We start from the raw sequence: 21,272 nt of genomic DNA, 5'->3' as shown, positions 1-21,272 counted from the left end.
TAAGAATACAAGAAAGGCATTGTCAAGAATGAAGAAGGCTTAATTCTTGCCTCTATGTATATTATCTAAGTAAGAAGCTATTATTAAGGACATGAATCACAAAAAAAAAATGTATTAATATACTTTTGTGTAATTAGAAAGAGTAGATAATTATTCAAAGATTATATAATATTAAACTAAAATGACTATTGCCATAGACAAGAAAACTAGAAACTCTTGAAATGAGATTAAAGACAAGAAAAGCATTGACAAGAATAAAGAATGCTTCACTCTTACTTTTATATATACTATCTAACTACAAGCTATATTTTTTTATTATAATATGATTATATGGTGAATCTAATTGAAAAATATAGTAAAAAAAATATATATAAAAGATAAGAAGGTAATAAAAATATTTAGTATTTATATTTTTTTTAATGAAAAGACTTCAATTTATTTTTTATAGCCATAAAAATAAGAAAAAATAAATAGATTAAAAAATAATAAATATCTTTAAGAAATAGTTAATAATATTTTGTACAAAAATAACCTTAAAAAAGTTATGAATTGATACTTGAAAGAAACTAGTTGTGAACCAAGATTGGAATTAAATCTTAAGGTACCAATTTGAGCATCTATAGCAATTTTGGAAATTTTTTACTAATCCAAAAGTAAGGATAGGATTGAAACTTTAAAAGAATTTTTTTAGTATTGATTTTGAGTAAATTAGATTATTTTTGAATGTTTGAAAGTTTTTCAAAGTCAAAGATGATTTTGGATGTTGAAAAATTTTAAAAAATATATATTATTTGAAAATTTTGTAAATATTGAAAGAAATAGATGGATGAAATTGTATAAGTTTGTAAATGTGCTTGTCATAAATGTGTCGTAATATAGTATCAATCAAATAGTTAGATTAAAGTCTATTAGAATTTGATTAGATTAAGATCTTACATATTTGATATTTAAGATTAGAATAATTTTATGTGATTTTGAGTTGTTTGTTGATTTTATTGAAGCAAAATTTTATGAAATTATAGTGATCTTAGGTTTTTATAATTTTTTCAATTTAGAGGACTATTGAATAGATCAATTAGAAGTAATTATTGCTAGAATATTAACATCAAGGTTGGAGAACAAAGATGGTTAATACTTAATAACATAAAGAACTCTTTTATGCAATTAGTAAGTTTAATTTTTCTCAAACTTTATCTATGTGTGTGTGTATTTTTTTTCTTAAAAATTGAAATATGTGAAAAGTTTTATTTAAGATCAATAATTTGATTAATAATTATTAAAAATTTAACACTAATACATGGATTTATTAAGGATTTGTTTAGAATTTATTTAGAAATCAATAAAAATTTAAGTAGGTTTTTTTTGGAATTTTATTAAGATTTTATAAGAACTTATTTAGAATTTGATTAAGATTAAGTTAAGATTTATTTAAAATTTTGTAAGCTTAAATTATAATTTTTTATGGTTTTTTTTAAAAAAATCTTTATAGCTTTTTTATTTAAAATTTTTTTTAATGATTTATTTTATGGTTTTTTTGGTTTTTTACAAATTTTTTTAGAGATTCTTTAAAATTTATTTATAATAATTAAGATTTGATTAGAATTATTAAGGTTTAATTGGAATTTATTTAAGATTTTATTACAATTATTAAGAGATTATTATTGTAATTTTTGATTTACCTTCTGTGATAAAGTATCCAATTCATTCTCAAACAAGACATGTTATGCAAGAATGTAACAATATTGTATAGGACCTTTGACACGTGTCTAACTTACAAGATAATTTTTTATATATATAAACAATATAGCCAAATTATATTATAAGTCACCAACATACATGATACATGGTTAATTTTTTGGGTAAGTTTTCAACCTATTAATCACCTACAAATATATATAAAATCAAATCTCCATCTAAGAAGCTTTTAAGAAGCTTTTCCACAAGATATTATCAAATCTACTTACTTCTATTTAAATCCTAAAATATACTTAAATATGTATAATTTTGATATTATTCTTTCTTCTAAAGATAGCTTCTATAAAGAGTGGTGAATATATCTTGAAGCAGTCCAAGATGCAACAAATTAAATTTGTGACATATTCTAATCTTAGTTCCCTTTAAAGTTAGTTGATAGGTCTTTTCAACCATCAATAGTGTCTCATACTAAGATAAAAAGGATTTCCTAATATTTGATCATTCTTAAGGCCTTTGTAACTTCTTTCAAATAAAACATTTGAAATACCATCAAAGGTAGTTTTTACCTTCAATAATATAACTAATTATCAAGAATCTCTTCTAATGTCATGATATTAAACACATTGTAATTCACCATCTATTTGAAGAAGAATATGTAATTCTTAATGATATTCATCTCTATTATTTTGTCTTCAAGATTGTGACAATTTCAATATTTCATCTGATAACATATTGAACAATGGTTCTTCAATTGAATCTGCTGATTATTGATTTTCTATCTTTTTAATACTAAAAATATAAAAAATAATAAACATAGATAGAAGATAGGATGCAACTTCTATTGAATTTTGTTTCCTTTATATCAAGAAATTTCTTAATTTATCATCTTGATTTTGATGAATATTATCAATAAAAGATATTAACCTTTTTTGTTGCATTTACAAGATTATTGGCTTGCTTCAATGTACATTCATTAATATTATAAGTACATCAATATACAAGATATTTGAACCTATTATGGCATCATCTTCAATCCAAGACTTCTTTAACTTCAAATTCTTGATTATTATCCATTTTTATAAGAAAAGATGGCATTTGACTTTTCAATACATATATTATCTTATATGGCTCAAGAGGAGATATGTCAAATATAGAATGGATCTTCATAGATTTTAATAGGTGTAATCAATATGCATCTACATTGATTTGTTTATATATAAGAAATAGTCTAAATTTATAATAATTTAATTTATCACAATGGCAATTAGTCTTAATATTCTAACAAAATAATCATATCTTATTTTTAGTGTGAAATTGAGATTGTTCCTTGCAATAGATATTTACGTCAATGTTTTTTATTTTAAAAATTCTTTAGAATAATACCTTTATTATTGCATGTATCTTTGATAAATAATTTGTTAGATCTTTTGTTATAGGATTATTAATTTTTGTAAAGTCAAAAATATCAAATTACAAATAATAATTATAATTAGTATAAAAAGATGCTTATTGAGTACAAAAATATATTATGTTATTATGGATAAATTTTGTAAATTATAAAAAATTTATACCATCATTTTAATATTAGGTAAAAGTATTCTTCAAATATTAATCCAAAATTTGATTCACATGTTTTGTTTGACTTTAAATTTGAGGATAGAAAGTCAAAGATAATTTTATGACCATCTTCAATATTTTAAAAAAGATTCTTTAAAACCTTAATATAAATTAAGTTTTTTTTTTATCTAACATAATATTTTTTTAATAATCCATAATAGCAATAAATATCATGAAAGAAAAATTTGATTATTTTTTTACCTATGATAATTTTTGTATATCATAAAAAATATGTCATCTTGATGAAACATTATACTATCAAAAATATAGAGCTACAAGAACTTGAGATTGAAAGATTTGTGATAGAATTGATAGAAATAAAAGACCATGATCATTTTGGTATAAATAGTGGTTGTTTGTAAAATTGATAACATGGAATTTTTGATCTATAACAAAAATCATATGATTGTAAAAAGTCTTTAATTTCCTTCTATATTTGAAGCTACTAAAAATCTTTTGCTATTAATTCTAAAATCTTGTTGTATCTAAAATATCTTGTAGCTCAAAAATTATGATAAGATTACAAAGCATGAATTTGTACTTAATCTTATGAAATTCATAATTACCTTTCAAAATAGAGTAGATTGTTTTTAAATTTAAACTTTGAAGTATCATAAAATTTAAAAGAATTTTTGTTAATATCATAAATAAGATAAGCTAAAAACATACTTGATTGAACTTACTTTAAAAAAGTTGAATCAACAATCAATATTGATTTCATTGTTAAAAAATAAAATTATTTTGAATTCAAAAGAATTATGCATTGTTAATCAAATGTTGCATTTTCTTCTTTTTGTGTAAGATAAGATTGTTTAGAAAGGGTATTTAACAAACCTTGTTGTTTTTTTATTTGATAAGTGATCTTGAATTCAAATCTTAACAAAGATATGCTTCAATGGGCTTGGTAATGATTTAGAGTACAAAGTGGCATAAGATATCCAAGATTCTTGTGATCTGTATAAACAGTCAGTTAACTAAAAGCATTTTGTAGTTAATAGCAGTATTCTTAAAATGAATCCATAATTGCAAGAATTCTTTGTTTCAAATCTTATTATGGATCTAAGATTAAGTTTGTTATCTATTCACATTTATTACAATATAATATTAAAAGAAAAATCTGATACATTTGTTTTCATAAAAAATACCTTAAAAAGGTTGATGCAATACAAGATTAGTATAGAAATAAAAGTTATCTTTAAAGCTTAAGTTGTTGCATTAGCTTCTTTATTCCACTAAATTTTATTGTTATAAGAGAAATGTGTAAGTGGAAATGCAACTTGAAAAAAAAAAAAAAAAAAAATCTATTATAATTAATAAATATCAAAATATAATTGCATATCTTTTATTATTTTTAAAACCTTTTAATCCATGATAGTTTAAACTTTCTTAGAATCCATCATAAGGCCATTATTTGAAATGATGTATTTTAAAAAGTGAACTTAAGTTATCTAAAATGTACACTTTTTTTTTTTTATCTTGGTATAAAGTCCTACATCTCTAAATTTTATAATATACAACAAATACAAAATTTATGCTTGTTTGTATTCTTAAAGTAAATTAAAATATTATTTAGATAATATACAATAAAATCATCTAAAATTCTTTAAAAACATCATTTATTAGATGTTGAAAAGAAAATGGTACATTTGTTAGTCCAAAAGACATGATATTGTATTCAAAATATCCATATTTTTGTTTGTAATGTAATCTTCTATTCATCTCTTTTTTTAATGCTTATAAAATTTTTATGCTCTTCATAGATCTTTTTTTGTATAAATATTTTTTTTGATTTAATTGATCAAAAGGTTATGATACCAAAAGTATAATTACAAATGTATGTATGTTTTTGTTTATAAAATAAGTTGAGGCTCTTAAATCTAACAAGAAAAAGACTATATAATATTTTGGTCCTAAAAAAAAAATATTATAAAACAAGGTGAAAGATCTAATATATATATATATATATATATATATATATATATATATATGATATTTATTGAATATTACATAAGATTTTAATTTCATAGTCTTTATTATAGGTGAATAAATCTATTTTTTGACACATCATTTTTTGTGGCAACTATACTTCTTATTTAATTATTGCATTGCTTCATTGAAAAATGTAAAAATATATATTTAGATTCTCTAAAATAAAATTACAATTTTTTTAAAAAATGACAGATTTTTTCTTGATAAGTAAAGATTAAAAATATATTATATCAATTTGCATAGGCTTTAATTTTAATGAATAAGTTTCTAAAAACTTAAGAATTATCATCATAACTTGATTTATTCTTCTTCAACCAAATCTTTATTCTTGATGTCTTTCAAAAAATTAATTATTGCATAGAATGGCTTGAGCAATAAGTTATTTTAATGAGTCTATTTTTAGAATTAATAATAATAAATCTTTAATATTATCTTTTAATAATTATTAAAATTTATTAATATAGAATTTTTCATTCCAATCTATATTACAAGCAAGGATTTGATATCCAACAATATATATGGTAGTTGAAAGTGATTCTTGTTGTAAAGATAGGAGATTTGTCTTTTTTTTATATTTTTTGGATCATTTTATTTTAATTTAGTTATAAATACTTTTAAGAATGAATTTAGATCATATAAAATTTATGAATTATTTTCCATCAAAGGTACAAAATAAAAGAGATTACTTCCAAATAAAAGTGTATCTATCAATTCAAATTAAAAAAATCCATTAAAAAATTTAAAACGATGCAACTTTAAATAGAGCTTGATTTATTGTATGAAGCCTCAAAATTTTGATATAATTCTATCAAATCTCTTTGGCATATTAATCCTTGTTTTTCTTATATTTGTAATAGTAAGACTTCTTAGATTCAATTATAAGATTAATTAACTTATTTCTTTTAAAAATATAACTTTTTAATATAGATATTAAACTTTAATATTAATTTCTTCTATAGGTGTGGAGATAGTACCTCCATGGTTGACATTGGTAATGCATGAAATATCCATCCTAAAAGTATTAACAATCTTATGAAGATTTGTAATAGTTACAAATCTATTCTCATTTCTATCAAGTATAGCATCTATAATTTTTTCTTTGATTTTTATACTAGATAATTTTAACAAATCTATAAGTTAAATGAAAGGAAGGTAATCTACAACATCCAATATTAAATAATCTTTTTTCACAAATATAAGTAGTTTATTCTTTTTAAGGAAAAAAATCAATGTTAAAAAATAAAAATGTTAGTTTGAAGGTGGATAGTGTGCAACCTTTAAAGTACAACAAAAGAAGTGGAATAATCCACTCACTTCTAAAACAAAAGAAGAAGAATGAATTGATATTCTTATCAAATTGTCACAAATATAAATTGCAAAGAGTTAAAGAATCAATATACTCATATATTACTAGAAAAAAGTAGATAATTACTTTAAAATAATATACTATTAAATTAGAATGGCTATTGTCAAAGATAAGAAAACTAAAGAATCTTAAAACAAGATTAAAGATAAGAAATGTATTGAAAAAATTAAAAAAGACTTTACTCTTGCCTCTATATATACTATTTATTTAAAAGTTATATTACTGTATTATGTGAAGTGTACTTGATAATACATTAGACACTCGGCTATAGAAAGAAAAATAGAACTTGTAACAAGATGATTCTAATAACTCTAATAGAATCCAAAATAAAATCTAATTAAATTATAATCATACTAATCAATATTTGATTAAATCCAAAAGAAGTCTCAAAAACTTACATAAAGGAATCATAAATTAATCTTAATAAAATATATATAATAAAAAAATATTAAAAAATCTTTAAAAAATATTAAAAATAAAAAAATAATTAAATTCCAATAAAATCCTAATATAACCTTCAACAAATCTTAATGAAATTCCAAATCAATCTTAATAAAATCTTAATCAAATCCTAATGAAACTCTAATAAAATTCTTTTCAAATCCTAATCAAATTCTAATCAAATCCTAAATAAAATTTAATCAAATCCTAAAAAAATCCTAATTAAATTTTAATCAAATTCTTAAAAAATCCAAATCAAATTCTAATCAAATCTTTAAAAAAATCCTAAATCTTAACCAAAATTTTATCCAAATCCTAATTAATCCTTCATCAAACTCTTAATCTTAAACAAATTCTTAATAAATCCTATAGTAGATTAAAAATTCAATAACTAATACTTGAAAATTTTATTTTTATTTAAAATTTTTAAACTTTGGAACCATTAAGTTATCAATAAGTACAAAAAGTACATGATTGATCACAAATTTGTCACACACATTTACAAAAACCACAAAATTTTTTTTAAAAAATTTCACCCATAAACATGCTATGAAACTCACAAAACTCTCAAATTTATAAACTTGTTTTTATTTCTCAAAATCTAAACCCACCAAGTACATCACTAACTTTGAAAATCCCTCAAAATCTCAATATTAATTCAAATGACTTGAAACTAACTCTCAAAAATCTCTTCTCAAGTCTTCTATCAAAATCCGTTCTTTGATTGACAAAATAATTCCAAAAACTACATAGGTGTAGGTGCATGGTTTTGTGCCTTGAAAATTGATTTCGACCCTTGTTAGCAATCAATCCTCTTTGAGTATCAATTCTTATTTTCTTGAGGTAAATTTTATTAAAGTCAGCTCCTAACTCCCTCTTTCATATGCTTATATTCTTTATTTTTCTAATCTATCTTGTTTTGTCTTATTTATGGCCATACAAAATAAATAAAATCCATTAGGCGGTTTGAACATTATAAGATTTTATTACTTGCCTATCTTTTATCTATATTTTTCTATTATATCTTTTTTATTAGGCTCTTTTATAATAAAAACATGTTCTTTCTTCTTTCATCTAATAGCCTTGTTATTATACAACAACATGGCAATATTCTATATTACCTCTAATACATGTCCAACTTGCAAGACACATATCTAACTTGCAAGATAAGTTTCCTATATGTGCATTACATGGCCAACTTATTTTTTAAGTTAACCTATAAAACACCTACAAATACTAGTAATATCAAATACATATTTATAGAGCTTTTAAAAATATTTTTTATAGAATAATATTAAATTCACATATTTTTATTCTATTTAATTCTTTTTATCTAGATAATTACTAATATCAAAATATATGTCTATGAAAAGTGGTTCATATTCTTAACATGTTTTTCTAAAGATTTGTTTGTTGATATAGAATTTCAGTTCCTTTACAATTGAAGTTCTTTAATCATGGCCAATTTGAAAGGTCAATATGTTCTAGCATCTTTAATGATATCTTAGAGATAAACATATTGTTTTGATTGTAGAATCAAACCATGGATATATCTAGTTTGTATTTGATATATTTAATATATATACATAGGTCCAAATTAGCTAGGTCAAATTATAATTAGTTAAATACAAATTTTTAGAAATAAGCTAACTATTAGTCAAGTTGTGTTCAAGTCTATTTCTAATATCTAACAAAAGGACATACACTATTGGTAGTAATAAGAACTTTGTTTTCTATTACAATTGACTTTGTTGGATTTTCTTTATATTTTTTAATTTTTTTTGTCATTAGAAGTTCCAAAATCAATAATAGAAAGAAGATAGCGCACTATCCTCTATTAAGCAAGGTTTATATTGTCTTTAGTATGCTAGCTATATGGGTACCAAAATTTGATTGTAAAATGCAAAAATAATCCTTGTGGCTTGATTATCTTAGTACATGCTAAAATCCTCTATTTAGTTTGCTCCATTTTATACTTATTTTTTTGACACATCATTTTTTGTGGCAACTATACTTCTTATTTAATTATTGCATTGCTTCATTGAAAAATGTAAAAATATATATTTAGATTCTCTAAAATAAAATTACAATTTTTTTTCAAAATGATAGATTTTTTCTTGATAAGTAAAGATTAAAAATATATTATATCAATTTGCATAGGCTTTAATTATCTAATTACATTATCTAATTACATTATCTCCTCATTAACGTGAAGTACATAGCACTAACTATGTTTCCAACTCATTTCCAACTTAAGAAAAGTACAGTACCAAAAAAAATGCACAAAATTGTGCACCAAACCCCTTGGAACTGGACCTCTGTATCCGCCATATACTTCGCTCCGAGCACAGTCAAGGTTTCGGCAAGCCCCGCATTATGTTCTCATCCCGACTCTGCAACTGAAAAAACTGGATTCCGCATCGTAATCCAATACCGAACAGCCACTCCCGCACACCACATTCCGGCTATCGCGTCTACGTCTGGTCTGACAAGCGCCAACTGGATCCAAGTGGTCCCTAAAGCCACTTCTCCCACAACTCCCCACATCGAGGCGTCACTACCCCCCCCCCCCCCCCCTTCAGCCTCCTCAACTACCCTCCTGTGACCCATAATATCACAAACACCTCCACACCTCCAAAGCCTCCACTTCCTCCTCTATAAACCACATTTGCTTCACCCTGCATCCACCCGCCACCACTCCATCTTCGTAACGCCTCTTCTGCTGCCTCCGTTGCACACTCCGAGCATTCCCGGTCCCACATGCACCGTTTCTCAATCCCCTGCCCATCCACTTCGCACCGAGAGTGCCTCCCTCCCCTGTCCATCGCCCCGCAACAACCACGCCCACTCCTCCACACTTCCCACGCCTTCCCTCCCAATCTACACTTTCGCATCCGCGTACGCTCCACCACGGACCGGCTTCTCACCATCTCTACCCACGGCTGGAGCGGGGACCTCTCCCCACCACCTCATCCATGACGCCCTTCCTGCATCGCTTTACATCCTGCTTTACCAACTTCGAGCGCCCGCTGCCATGTTCTCGTGTTCCAGCTGCACCTGCTGCATCCACTGCGGGTTCGCCCCACCGGTCCGCTACCTCCATCCCTCGTTGTGAATCCGGCGCGTCCCTCGTTCCGTGTGGTCACGGTGAGCCACCTGAACTCGTGCCCACCCGACCTCCGTCACCGATCAACCGGTGCATGAGCCGGTGCCCCCCGCTGTCGAGTCCGCTCCCTGTCTTCTCCTGCACGTCTGGGCTCTGCGCTCCCTCAACTCCTGCGCACCTCCAACGCTTCCGCTATTCGCCCCACGCTCGTCAGCAACCTGTCCAGCACCTTCATCAGGTCCTTCCCTTCTTCTGTCCGCAGCTCGCGATCGTGACGGAGCTGCAGCTGCAGGTTGCGGCTCGTGCTTTCCACGGCGGCCAGCAACCTCTCCTCCATCGACTCCGGCCGCCGCTTCCTCTTCTTCCTTTTCGTCGGGCTCCCCTCCATCTTGGGGCAGCCTGCACGCCACACCCACACATGCTTCACCACAACTTCACCGTCCCACACTACCGCGGCTCATCCGCCGCGCACCACACTACACACCCACAACCATGCATTCCACCGCCCACTTCCTTTCGCTGCCTACCCACACTTGGCTCCCACATCACTCCCAGGACACCCCATTTACCGGTCACGTCGGTCGAGCATCCCACGCCGCACTCCTCCGACGAAACTCCGTTCCCGGGACTTTCCACCTCATCCGCCCCCGCCCCCGTGCCCGCACCCGCTTCCTCCTTGCCCACCGCCGCCGCTTCCGGAGTCGCCTTCGTTGAGACGGCGGGCAACTTCTTGCAGTAGTCCTCCAACACGTCGAACACCTCGTGCTCGAAACTGGATGCCAGCTTCTGTTCCCTCCGCTGCTCCGCGCTCATCCTCCAGTACGAACCCCCGCGCAGCTTCTCGTAGTCCTTGATCTTCTTGTAGTCTTTGTACAGGCTGTGCCACCGCTTCCGGCATTGGCTCGCGTCTCGCTCCACCCCGAGATCCTTGCAGTATTGGAATATGGTCACCCACTTCACGTCCGACGCGTCCACGCCCTTGGCGCTGCTGTCCAGAGACCTGTCCAGCTCCTTGCTCTTGGCAGCCACCAGGATTAGGGATTCGTGCTTGGTCCACCGCAAGCCCCTCTGCCCCTTATCGGGACCTTCCATCCTCGGAGACATGCTCACGCTCTTCGTCGCTGCGCATGGAGGACGGCTTTCCCCTCCGCCACTTGCTGGGCCACCAGCGACCTCTTGCATCGTCCCTCGGCGTCAGGCTCGTACACCTGCAAGGCCAGCATCCGGCACTTTCAGACATGCGAGACGCGCGCTCGTGTGAACGCGCTGGCCAGCAATGGGACCCTGGCTGCAATGGGTCCTCCCTGGACTTCCAAACGCCGATCTCCTTCCCACACCACTGCGTACCATTCCGTCGCAGCGACAACCGCGCCGTGAACGCGTAGTAGCAGCACGATCCCAGAGAATGGCAGCTCCGACAGAGCGCCAGCATGCGAAATCGGTGGCGCTTGGCGCAGGTCCACGACATGGTGAAAACCACCGATACGACATAAAACGGATGAACGCCAGGTACCGGACAAGACAGCACAGAACTTGCAAGCACACGAATTATAGCGTTCAACGGACGGGCCAACTCGAGGGCCAGGGCGTACGAATTCTATGCTGGCCAGTTTTCATGATGAAGCAGCGACATCAAGCAATAACCGTCGCAAGTCTCAACCACGGCGACAGGGTACCCCACATAATCGAATTCACTCACCCGAGCTAACGCTTGCGCATCAATTGCTCTCGGACCACCGCCCTGACCGTCGGCGACACCCAACACGACATCCGAGATGATTGCCAATTTTGCGTCGCTCAAACGCCGAGAGCAAGAAGACGCCAATTCAGCCAAGGTTGACAGGAATCGACAACACGCCGCAGCCAATTTTCCGACTTTCACCCGGACGCTCGAATCGTAGGGCGTCGACAATTTAACCCAGACCGCGCTCGACCTGATACACGACACTGACGCCTCTCCACGTCTTCCCAGGTGTTGCGGGCAAACCCGATGCTTTTCCGACCTCTGAACAGAGCGAGGCTGAAAGCGAATACCAGAAACTGAACGGAACGGAACAAACCAAAAGGACAGAACACGCTCCCAATTTTTGCACAGCTCCAAACAACCAACAAATCACGCGCGTCAATTCCCAGAATTTCGTCAATCTTAACCGGGACATACCCCAGGGAGCAGCTCAAAGCGATTGCAAAGGGGCTCCTTCCCTTCCACATTTACAACTCCAAGCCCTTTGGGCGCAAACCCCCACACGTCCTAAGCGACACCCACAATTTGCAGCGGCGGACCCACTTCGAGCAAATCTCAATACACGACCGGGGGCCGCCCGCGCGATCGGGACCGCACACGACCCGATTCAGACCCGATCAATAGGCTAAATGTTGGGGAGAGCGTGCGTCCATGCGATCACCACAGCGGAGGTTGCGCCGCGGGCCATGGCGGTGGGGCGTCACGCAAAGAAGCCCCGTGATGGTCCGCATGAAGGCAAGGGGGCCGCGGATCAGCGCGAGGCGGGGCCATGCGAGGAGCACTGGCGACGGAAGCCATGACGCCCGCGCAGCAATGGCGAGTACCCTAGACTTGGCTTGGCCCAGCTGGGTTGGCTTTGGTGCGGGTGTGTGGCCCCTGCATGCGCCCACCAGTGGCCCTCTCCCTACATGGGCCTCGCTCGCGCTGCGTTCGCACGTTCGCACGTTCGCCACGGGAACATGTAGAGCTGGAGTTGGTCGTTGTCAAGAGAGCTAGTCCTTGTCCATTAATTTTTACTGTGTTGGAATTCTAATGCCGTGGTCCCTTCACTTCTTGGATGATCGTGGTTAGTATGGGTGAAGATTTTCCAAGGATTTTTGTTTTTATTTGGTGTGAAAGATTTCGTATGTCTCACATCGATTGATTGCAACAATGGCAGGTCCTGCAAGTTAGTTGGCAGATCTTTTGTTGTGCGTATGATGTGAATTTGTAAAACTCTTCGTTGTTTGAGAATCTTGTATATTTGCATGATTTCTTTAAATAATGGTTTTGACAAGTATATTAAGATGTAAAGATGTTATTTTATTGTAGAATATAATTTTATGCATAGGCCAATTTTTATTTTTTAAAATAAAATTTGGCAAAAAAAACAAACGTTTAAGGTATAAGAATATTTATTTATCAAAAAAAAATAGAAAAAAACTACTGGCAACTTGATTACATAAAAGACTCATTGTTTTTTTTTTTTTTTTTTTTAAATAAAAAAGTAGATAAAGATACAAAACAAATGCACAAAAAAAATGTTCTATAGTACCAACTTTGTAAAAAAAAGCAAGAAAAAGTTGGTACTATAGAACAATTTTTTTCTTGCTTTTTTTTGCAATACTTATTATTTTGTAATTTTTCTTGTAATAAATGCACAAGACTAAAGATAGCCTTAAATTTATCTTTGTATATATTAAATGACAAGAATGACATACCACAGTGTTTTTTTAAAGCCTACAAGGCTTACGGGCTAGTTATGCAACTTCTCAGAAGCTTACACAGTAAATTTTTAGAAATTGAGAAATTTATTGTAGAAATTATTTTAGTGACATAGTACATCTAGATCCAATTTGAATTTAATAGTATTCTTTGATTTTGACTGAGGAAGATATTGCCTACCTTATCTTCTTTTATTCACTTCTATTTAATTCTATTTTATTTGTTAATACAAATATTTATCTCTGTATTTTTTCATGGTATTTTATATATATATATATATATATATAATCTTGAGCTATATGGTATATCAAAAGATGCTTATTGATCTAGCTTGAATAAATAAAACATCTATAATGTATTATAAAATAAGATTTATATTATTATTATTATTATTATTATTAATTAAGTGTAAATCTTGGTACTAAATAAATAAATAAACTATTGATTAATTTTATAAATAAAAATAGAAAATAGAAAATAGAAAATTAAACTTATATATTATGTCTTAAATATTTTATCCAAAAAAAGGATCATTTTATTTAATAATTCCAAAAACCAATAAAAGTAGAAAATAGTACAAAATACTTAGAGTTGTAATGTATGTTGTAATAATGTTATGGTTTTTTCTTTTAATATGTTAAAAAGTGATGTTGAATAGATGTTTTGTTCAACCTTTAGAGGATATGTTTTAATGGTTAAGTTGTTCGCAAGTCTAGAATATTTCAATATGTCTATCAATAAAACTAATTGTTGCTGTTTTACTAAGTTTCTTTAATTAATATTAAGAAACAATTTACATAACACTAGTAACTTGTTGTAAACACACAAGGAATCCAAGTTTAGTTTTTTTTATATTTTTTGAAATTTATATATTTTATTTTATTTATTAAAATTATCAACTTACATAGAATCAAAGTTTTAAAAAAATATGTTTTTACTAAGTGAATTATTATTTAATTTTATTATTATTATTATTAAATTAGACTAAATTTATTATAAATCTAAAGCATAAATATTTAATTATATATATATGATACTAGTTCTCTTATATAATATTTTTAATTTGAAGATAGGTGAAGAATTAAATTAGAAAACTAATATTTATTTTTATATAATTTTTATATAAATAGTATTAAAAAATTAAAAACATTTCAAAATTATAAGAAATATGTGTAAGTATACACATATGCACTGTAAAATACATATTTGTATAATAAATATTTAAATAATTTTATTTATATTTATATTTATATTAAATATAAAATACTAAAAATTTTGGTATTTGTTTTAATTATTCTCGTTTTATCAAATATACAATTGACTTGTAGATGTTTGACTTATAGATGATTTTTTTTTTAAATTAATTATTTCAATACTATTAACCTCGATTATTATATTGATTGGAGAAACAATGGTTAGTAAACTATCTAGATTAGTAGTGTATGCCACTACAAGAAGAGAACAAAAATTTATTATTTAGTGGATTTAAGATTGAATTCTAGTACTTCAAATGTAAATAGGACAAAAATTTGATAGATCAAGAACTTCTCTTTGGACTTGGCTTTGGTTTAGAAAGATTATTTTAATTACTTTAAATCAGTATTGGATTTCTACATTTTTAATTTAATATAAATTTAGAAATTCGAATTCGAAATAATTTTTCTTGTTTCAAAATTGACAAGTTGTTAAAATTCATGTTGAGAGGAACTTTGCCCCAATTGCTAGCTTGAACTAGACTATTTACAGCTCAATTTTATTTACAGCTCAATTTTATTAGAAGATTGCAAAAAATCAACTTAGATCTAATTATTAATATAACATAGTAGTAATTTAGAAAGAAATATATATTTACAATTAATTCAGATAAAACTATGTAATCAACAACAACAACAAAAATAATTAAAGTCCTACCATGTACTTAGGATTTGGAAACACCTCCCAACCATTGGCCTTGGTGATAATTTATACTTCAATTAATTATTGGTAGCTAGTTGTCTTTTTATTTATGGCTACTTATTCTATTGATCCAACATGTTTCAATCCAAATTTTAAGACATTTGGTTTTAAAGTGGGTCAAATATCTCCAACCTATCTTTTATTATCAATGCCCTATTGGTTTAGATCTCCTTGTTAGAATGATTCTTTTGAAATATTCTTAATTAACAAAGGTGGTTTATAAATATTATTGTATAAAAAAATTCAAAAAATAGAAGGAAAAAAATATATGTATACATATATAAAACTTTAATTTTGTTTTAGAAAGTTCTATAGTACAATATATTATAACAAATAATCTCTATCTCTTATATATATATATATATATATATATATATATATATCATAAAATATTATATATAAATATATATTTCATTTTGGCTATTACATAGACTCAATTAGCAATAATATAGTTTATTTATCATATTTATTTAGATTTTAATACTTTTAAAACATAATTTAAAAAATTAAATAATTTATGGATATCAAATAATAAAAAATTAAATATTCAAAACTCTTATAAGTTTAAAGATACCTTGTTGTTTAAATGATAATTAAAGTTTATAAATATTAGTATTTTTTAATATAAAACCATATTTTTAAAGTTTAATTTTTTTATATTATTAATATTATTGTTCTTATAACTTCTAGAAATCGTTAAATGTAACACATTTTTTACTTCAAAAAATACATATAATTTTTAAAAATAAACACTAAAAGCAAGAAAAGTTCATTGATTTTTTCAAGAAATATTAACTTAAGTCAGAATAAAAATATCCACATTATTTTACCATATGCTAATAAATGTATACTAACACAAGCAATGCACAATATCCAAGTTAAAGATGCATGATAACATATATTTACAATACATATGTACCTATATACCAACATAAAAACACATACGTCTCTATCTTAAATGTTGTGATACGTGCCTCCATGAAACACTTAGCAAGATTGATTATTAAAACCTTTAAAACTATTGACCTTGATGCAAGTAAGACATCCTTTACAATGGATTTGTACATTATTTAACACTTCATAATTCACAAAAATACATACAATCTACATTATTGCAACCAAGTAAACATATCATGGATACATTGTCTACAATTTCTATCACTCTCACTGCAATGAAAGCTGTAGAGCACACAATTCAAAAGTAAACATCACAAGTTTCAACAAGAGAACAAAAAATCATAAAAACATCAAGGCTGACTCTTGGACTTCGTCGTCCAAGACCGTAGTCATGCAAATTCCGAATGTGTGGTCTGGAAACTAGCAAAAAAAATGCACCCATACGTAAAGACCCCTTGATGCCCATTGGTCCTAATGTTGTCAATATGCAGTACCAGCATCAGAAAACTCAGCGTGAACGAGGTCCGTGAAGGAGGCCGGAGAGGACTGGGAGAGGTGGGCGTGGGCAAGTGACGCCCACAACCGCGCCACAGCCAAGCCAAGTCAAGGGTACTCGCTGCTGGTGCTGCATCAGAGGCGTCGTCGCTTCCGTCGCGTTCACTCCACCCTCATAGCCTCCTCGCATGGCCCCGCCTCACTCTGATCCGCCGTCGCTGCCATCCGCGGCCCCTTCATGCGGACCATCACGGGGCTTCTTTGCATGACGCCCCACCGCCATGGCCCCGTGGCGCAACCTCCGCTGTGGTGATCGCGCGCACGCACGCTCTCCCCATCATTTGACCGACTGATCAGGTCTGAATCGGGTCTTGTGCGGTCTCGATCGCGCGGGCGGCCCCGCGATCGTATATTGAGCTTTGCTGGAAGTGGGTCTGCCACGGCGTATCGTGGGTGTCGCTTGGGACGTGTGTGATTTTTTAGCTCGACAGGGCGAGGAGCCGTAAAGGTGGGGGTAGAGGAGCCCCATTGAAATTGCGTTGAGCTGCAGCATCGATCTGTCCCGATAGAGAGTAACCGAATTCAGAGAAGTGACGCATGCACTTTTGTTCGCAGTTTGGAGCTGCGCGAAAATTAGGGCATATACTGTGACCTTTTGGTTGGTTCCGTTCCGTTCAGTTTCTGGTATTGGCTTTCCCAATTGAGAGGCCGGAAAATGCGGAAGTATTCCCGCGGTATCTAAGGGGTCGCGACGAAGCGACGGTTTCGAGGATTAGGTTCAGTGCGGCGTGAGTGAATTGGCGATGGCCTGCGACTTCAGCATCCAGGTCTGCATTGGACGAGTTGGTGGGGGTTCGAGACGGCATGGTCTGGGACGCTAGTAAGCGTACAGCGACGTCGACTCCCGTCAACCTGGGCTGAATTGGCGTCTTCTTGCTCTCGGCGTTTGAGCGACGCAAAATTGGCAATCATCTCGGATGTCGTGTTGGGTGTCGCCGACGGTCAGGGCGGTGGTCCGAGAGCAATTGATGCGCAAGCGTTAGCTCGGGTGAGTGAATTCGATTATGTGGGGTACCCTGTCGCCGTGGTTGAGACTTGCGACGGTTATTGCTTGATGTCGCTGCTTCATCATGAAAACTGGCCAGCATAGAATTCGTACGCCCTGGCCCTCGAGTTGGCCCGTCCGTTGAACGCTATAATTCGTGTGCTTGCAAGTTCTGTGCTGTCTTGTCCGGTACCTGGCGTTCATCCGTTTTATGTCGTATCGGTGGTTTTCACCATGTCGTGGACCTGCGCCAAGCGCCACCGATTTCGCATGCTGGCGCTCTGTCGGAGCTGCCATTCTCTGGGATCGTGCTGCTACTACGCGTTCACGGCGCGGTTGTCGCTGCGACGGAATGGTACGCAGTGGTGTGGGAAGGAGATCGGCGTTTGGAAGTCCAGGGAGGACCCATTGCAGCCAGGGTCCCATTGCTGGCCAGCGCGTTCACACGAGCGCGCGTCTCGCATGTCTGAAAGTGCCGGATGCTGGCCTTGCAGGTGTACGAGCCTGACGCCGAGGGACGATGCAAGAGGTCGCTGGTGGCCCAGCAAGTGGCGGAGGGGAAAGCCGTCCTCCATGCGCAGCGACGAAGAGCGTGAGCATGTCTCCGAGGATGGAAGGTCCCGATAAGGGGCAGAGGGGCTTGCGGTGGACCAAGCACGAATCCCTAATCCTGGTGGCTGCCAAGAGCAAGGAGCTGGACAGGTCTCTGGACAGCAGCGCCAAGGGCGTGGACGCGTCGGACGTGAAGTGGGTGACCATATTCCAATACTGCAAGGATCTCGGGGTGGAGCGAGACGCGAGCCAATGCCGGAAGCGGTGGCACAGCCTGTACAAAGACTACAAGAAGATCAAGGACTACGAGAAGCTGCGCGGGGGTTCGTACTGGAGGATGAGCGCGGAGCAGCGGAGGGAACAGAAGCTGGCATCCAGTTTCGAGCACGAGGTGTTCGACGTGTTGGAGGACTACTGCAAGAAGTTGCCCGCCGTCTCAACGAAGGCGACTCCGGAAGCGGCGGCGGTGGGCAAGGAGGAAGCGGGTGCGGGCACGGGGGCGGGGGCGGATGAGGTGGAAAGTCCCGGGAACGGAGTTTCGTCGGAGGAGTGCGGCGTGGGATGCTCGACCGACGTGACCGGTAAATGGGGTGTCCTGGGAGTGATGTGGGAGCCAAGTGTGGGTAGGCAGCGAAAGGAAGTGGGCGGTGGAATGCATGGTTGTGGGTGTGTAGTGTGGTGCGCGGCGGATGAGCCGCGGTAGTGTGGGACGGTGAAGTTGTGGTGAAGCATGTGTGGGTGTGGCGTGCAGGCTGCCCCAAGATGGAGGGGAGCCCGACGAAAAGGAAGAAGAGGAAGCGGCGGCCGGAGTCGATGGAGGAGAGGTTGCTGGCCGCCGTGGAAAGCACGAGCCGCAACCTGCAGCTGCAGCTCCGTCACGATCGCGAGCTGCGGACAGAAGAAGGGAAGGACCTGATGAAGGTGCTGGACAGGTTGCTGACGAGCGTGGGGCGAATAGCGGAAGCGTTGGAGGTGCGCAGGAGTTGAGGGAGCGCAGAGCCCAGACGTGCAGGAGAAGACAGGGAGCGGACTCGACAGCGGGGGGCACCGGCTCATGCACCGGTTGATCGGTGACGGAGGTCGGGTGGGCACGAGTTCAGGTGGCTCACCGTGACCACACGGAACGAGGGACGCGCCGGATTCACAACGAGGGATGGAGGTAGCGGACCGGTGGGGCGAACCCGCAGTGGATGCAGCAGGTGCAGCTGGAACACGAGAACATGGCAGCGGGCGCTCGAAGTTGGTAAAGCAGGATGTAAAGCGATGCAGGAAGGGCGTCATGGATGAGGTGGTGGGGAGAGGTCCCCGCTCCAGCCGTGGGTAGAGATGGTGAGAAGCCGGTCCGTGGTGGAGCGTACGCGGATGCGAAAGTGTAGATTGGGAGGGAAGGCGTGGGAAGTGTGGAGGAGTGGGCGTGGTTGTTGCGGGGCGATGGACAGGGGAGGGAGGCACTCTCGGTGCGAAGTGGATGGGCAGGGGATTGAGAAACGGTGCATGTGGGACCGGGAATGCTCGGAGTGTGCAACGGAGGCAGCAGAAGAGGCGTTACGAAGATGGAGTGGTGGCGGGTGGATGCAGGGTGAAGCAAATGTGGTTTATAGAGGAGGAAGTGGAGGCTTTGGAGGTGTGGAGGTGTTTGTGATATTATGGGTCACAGGAGGGTAGTTGAGGAGGCTGAAGGGGGGGGGGGGTAGTGACGCCTCGATGTGGGGAGTTGTGGGAGAAGTGGCTTTAGGGACCACTTGGATCCAGTTGGCGCTTGTCAGACCAGACGTAGACGCGATAGCCGGAATGTGGTGTGCGGGAGTGGCTGTTCGGTATTGGATTACGATGCGGAATCCAGTTTTTTCAGTTGCAGAGTCGGGATGAGAACATAATGCGGGGCTTGCCGAAACCTTGACTGTGCTCGGAGCGAAGTATATGGCGGATACAGAGGTCCAGTTCCAAGGGGTTTGGTGCACAATTTTGTGCATTTTTTTTGGTACTGTACTTTTCTTAAGTTGGAAATGAGTTGGAAACATAGTTAGTGCTATGTACTTCACGTTAATGAGGAGATAATGTAATTAGATAATGTAAGCATATCCTAAATATTTTGCTAAAATTGCAGTTCTGCAATTTGGCAGTTGTAGCAGGACGATTTAGAGTATCAAGTTTTGTGTATTCTTTGATCACCATTATTGAAAATTATGACTGGGGAGTTCTCATACAATAATACCTCAGATCAAGGAGCATATTATGGATAGCAAATCTATGTAAAATATTTTTAATAAAAAAATCAAAGTAAGGAAAAAAAATAAAAACTAATTTTTGAAGATACACAAAATAATTCATAAACCATGAATATATAAAGAAGTAGTAATGATTACATTACAAGATTTGAATGTTTGAGTATATATCTATATATATCTATATATATATGTATATTTATATAGATATATATATCAAAAAATGATAAGTGTTAAAAAATATTAATTTTGAATTATTTTACTTAAATAGTAATATTTAGATTTTGAATTATTTTGAATTATATAGAAATAACTTATGCTTTCTAAATTTAATTCTAATAGAATCTAATCTAATAATGAGTATAAATAAGAATATATATATATATATATATTTGTAAAAATTTCTATCTTTTAAAGAAAATTAAATATAATTTAATAAA

General features: G+C 34.6%; 2 protein-coding genes across 2 annotated transcripts; one reads left to right on the top strand and one right to left on the bottom strand.

Annotated features, from left to right (window-relative positions):
- Window positions 1–9,145: 9,145 nt before the first annotated feature.
- On the bottom strand, window positions 9,146–11,396 carry LOC112277697 (uncharacterized). The gene is made up of 2 exons (XM_024510323.3): window positions 10,784–11,396; window positions 9,146–10,613 (listed from the first exon to the last, which is right to left on the bottom strand). Exons 1-2 carry the CDS (start codon window positions 11,394–11,396, stop codon window positions 10,378–10,380), a joined length of 849 nt encoding a protein of 282 aa, XP_024366091.1. The 3' UTR covers window positions 9,146–10,377.
- Window positions 11,397–18,575: 7,179 nt separating this feature from the next.
- On the top strand, window positions 18,576–20,782 carry LOC112277700 (uncharacterized). The gene is made up of 2 exons (XM_024510326.3): window positions 18,576–19,188; window positions 19,359–20,782. Exons 1-2 carry the CDS (start codon window positions 18,576–18,578, stop codon window positions 19,592–19,594), a joined length of 849 nt encoding a protein of 282 aa, XP_024366094.1. The 3' UTR covers window positions 19,595–20,782.
- The last annotated feature ends 490 nt before the right edge of the window (window positions 20,783–21,272 follow it).

Source organism: Physcomitrium patens, chromosome 26 (genome assembly GCF_059467195.1).
Source record: "Physcomitrium patens ecotype Gransden chromosome 26, ASM5946719v1, whole genome shotgun sequence".
Classification (NCBI taxonomy): Eukaryota; Viridiplantae; Streptophyta; class Bryopsida; order Funariales; family Funariaceae; genus Physcomitrium; species Physcomitrium patens.
Note: the sequence above shows the minus strand (reverse complement) of the source record. Positions and strands in the feature narration are given on the sequence as shown.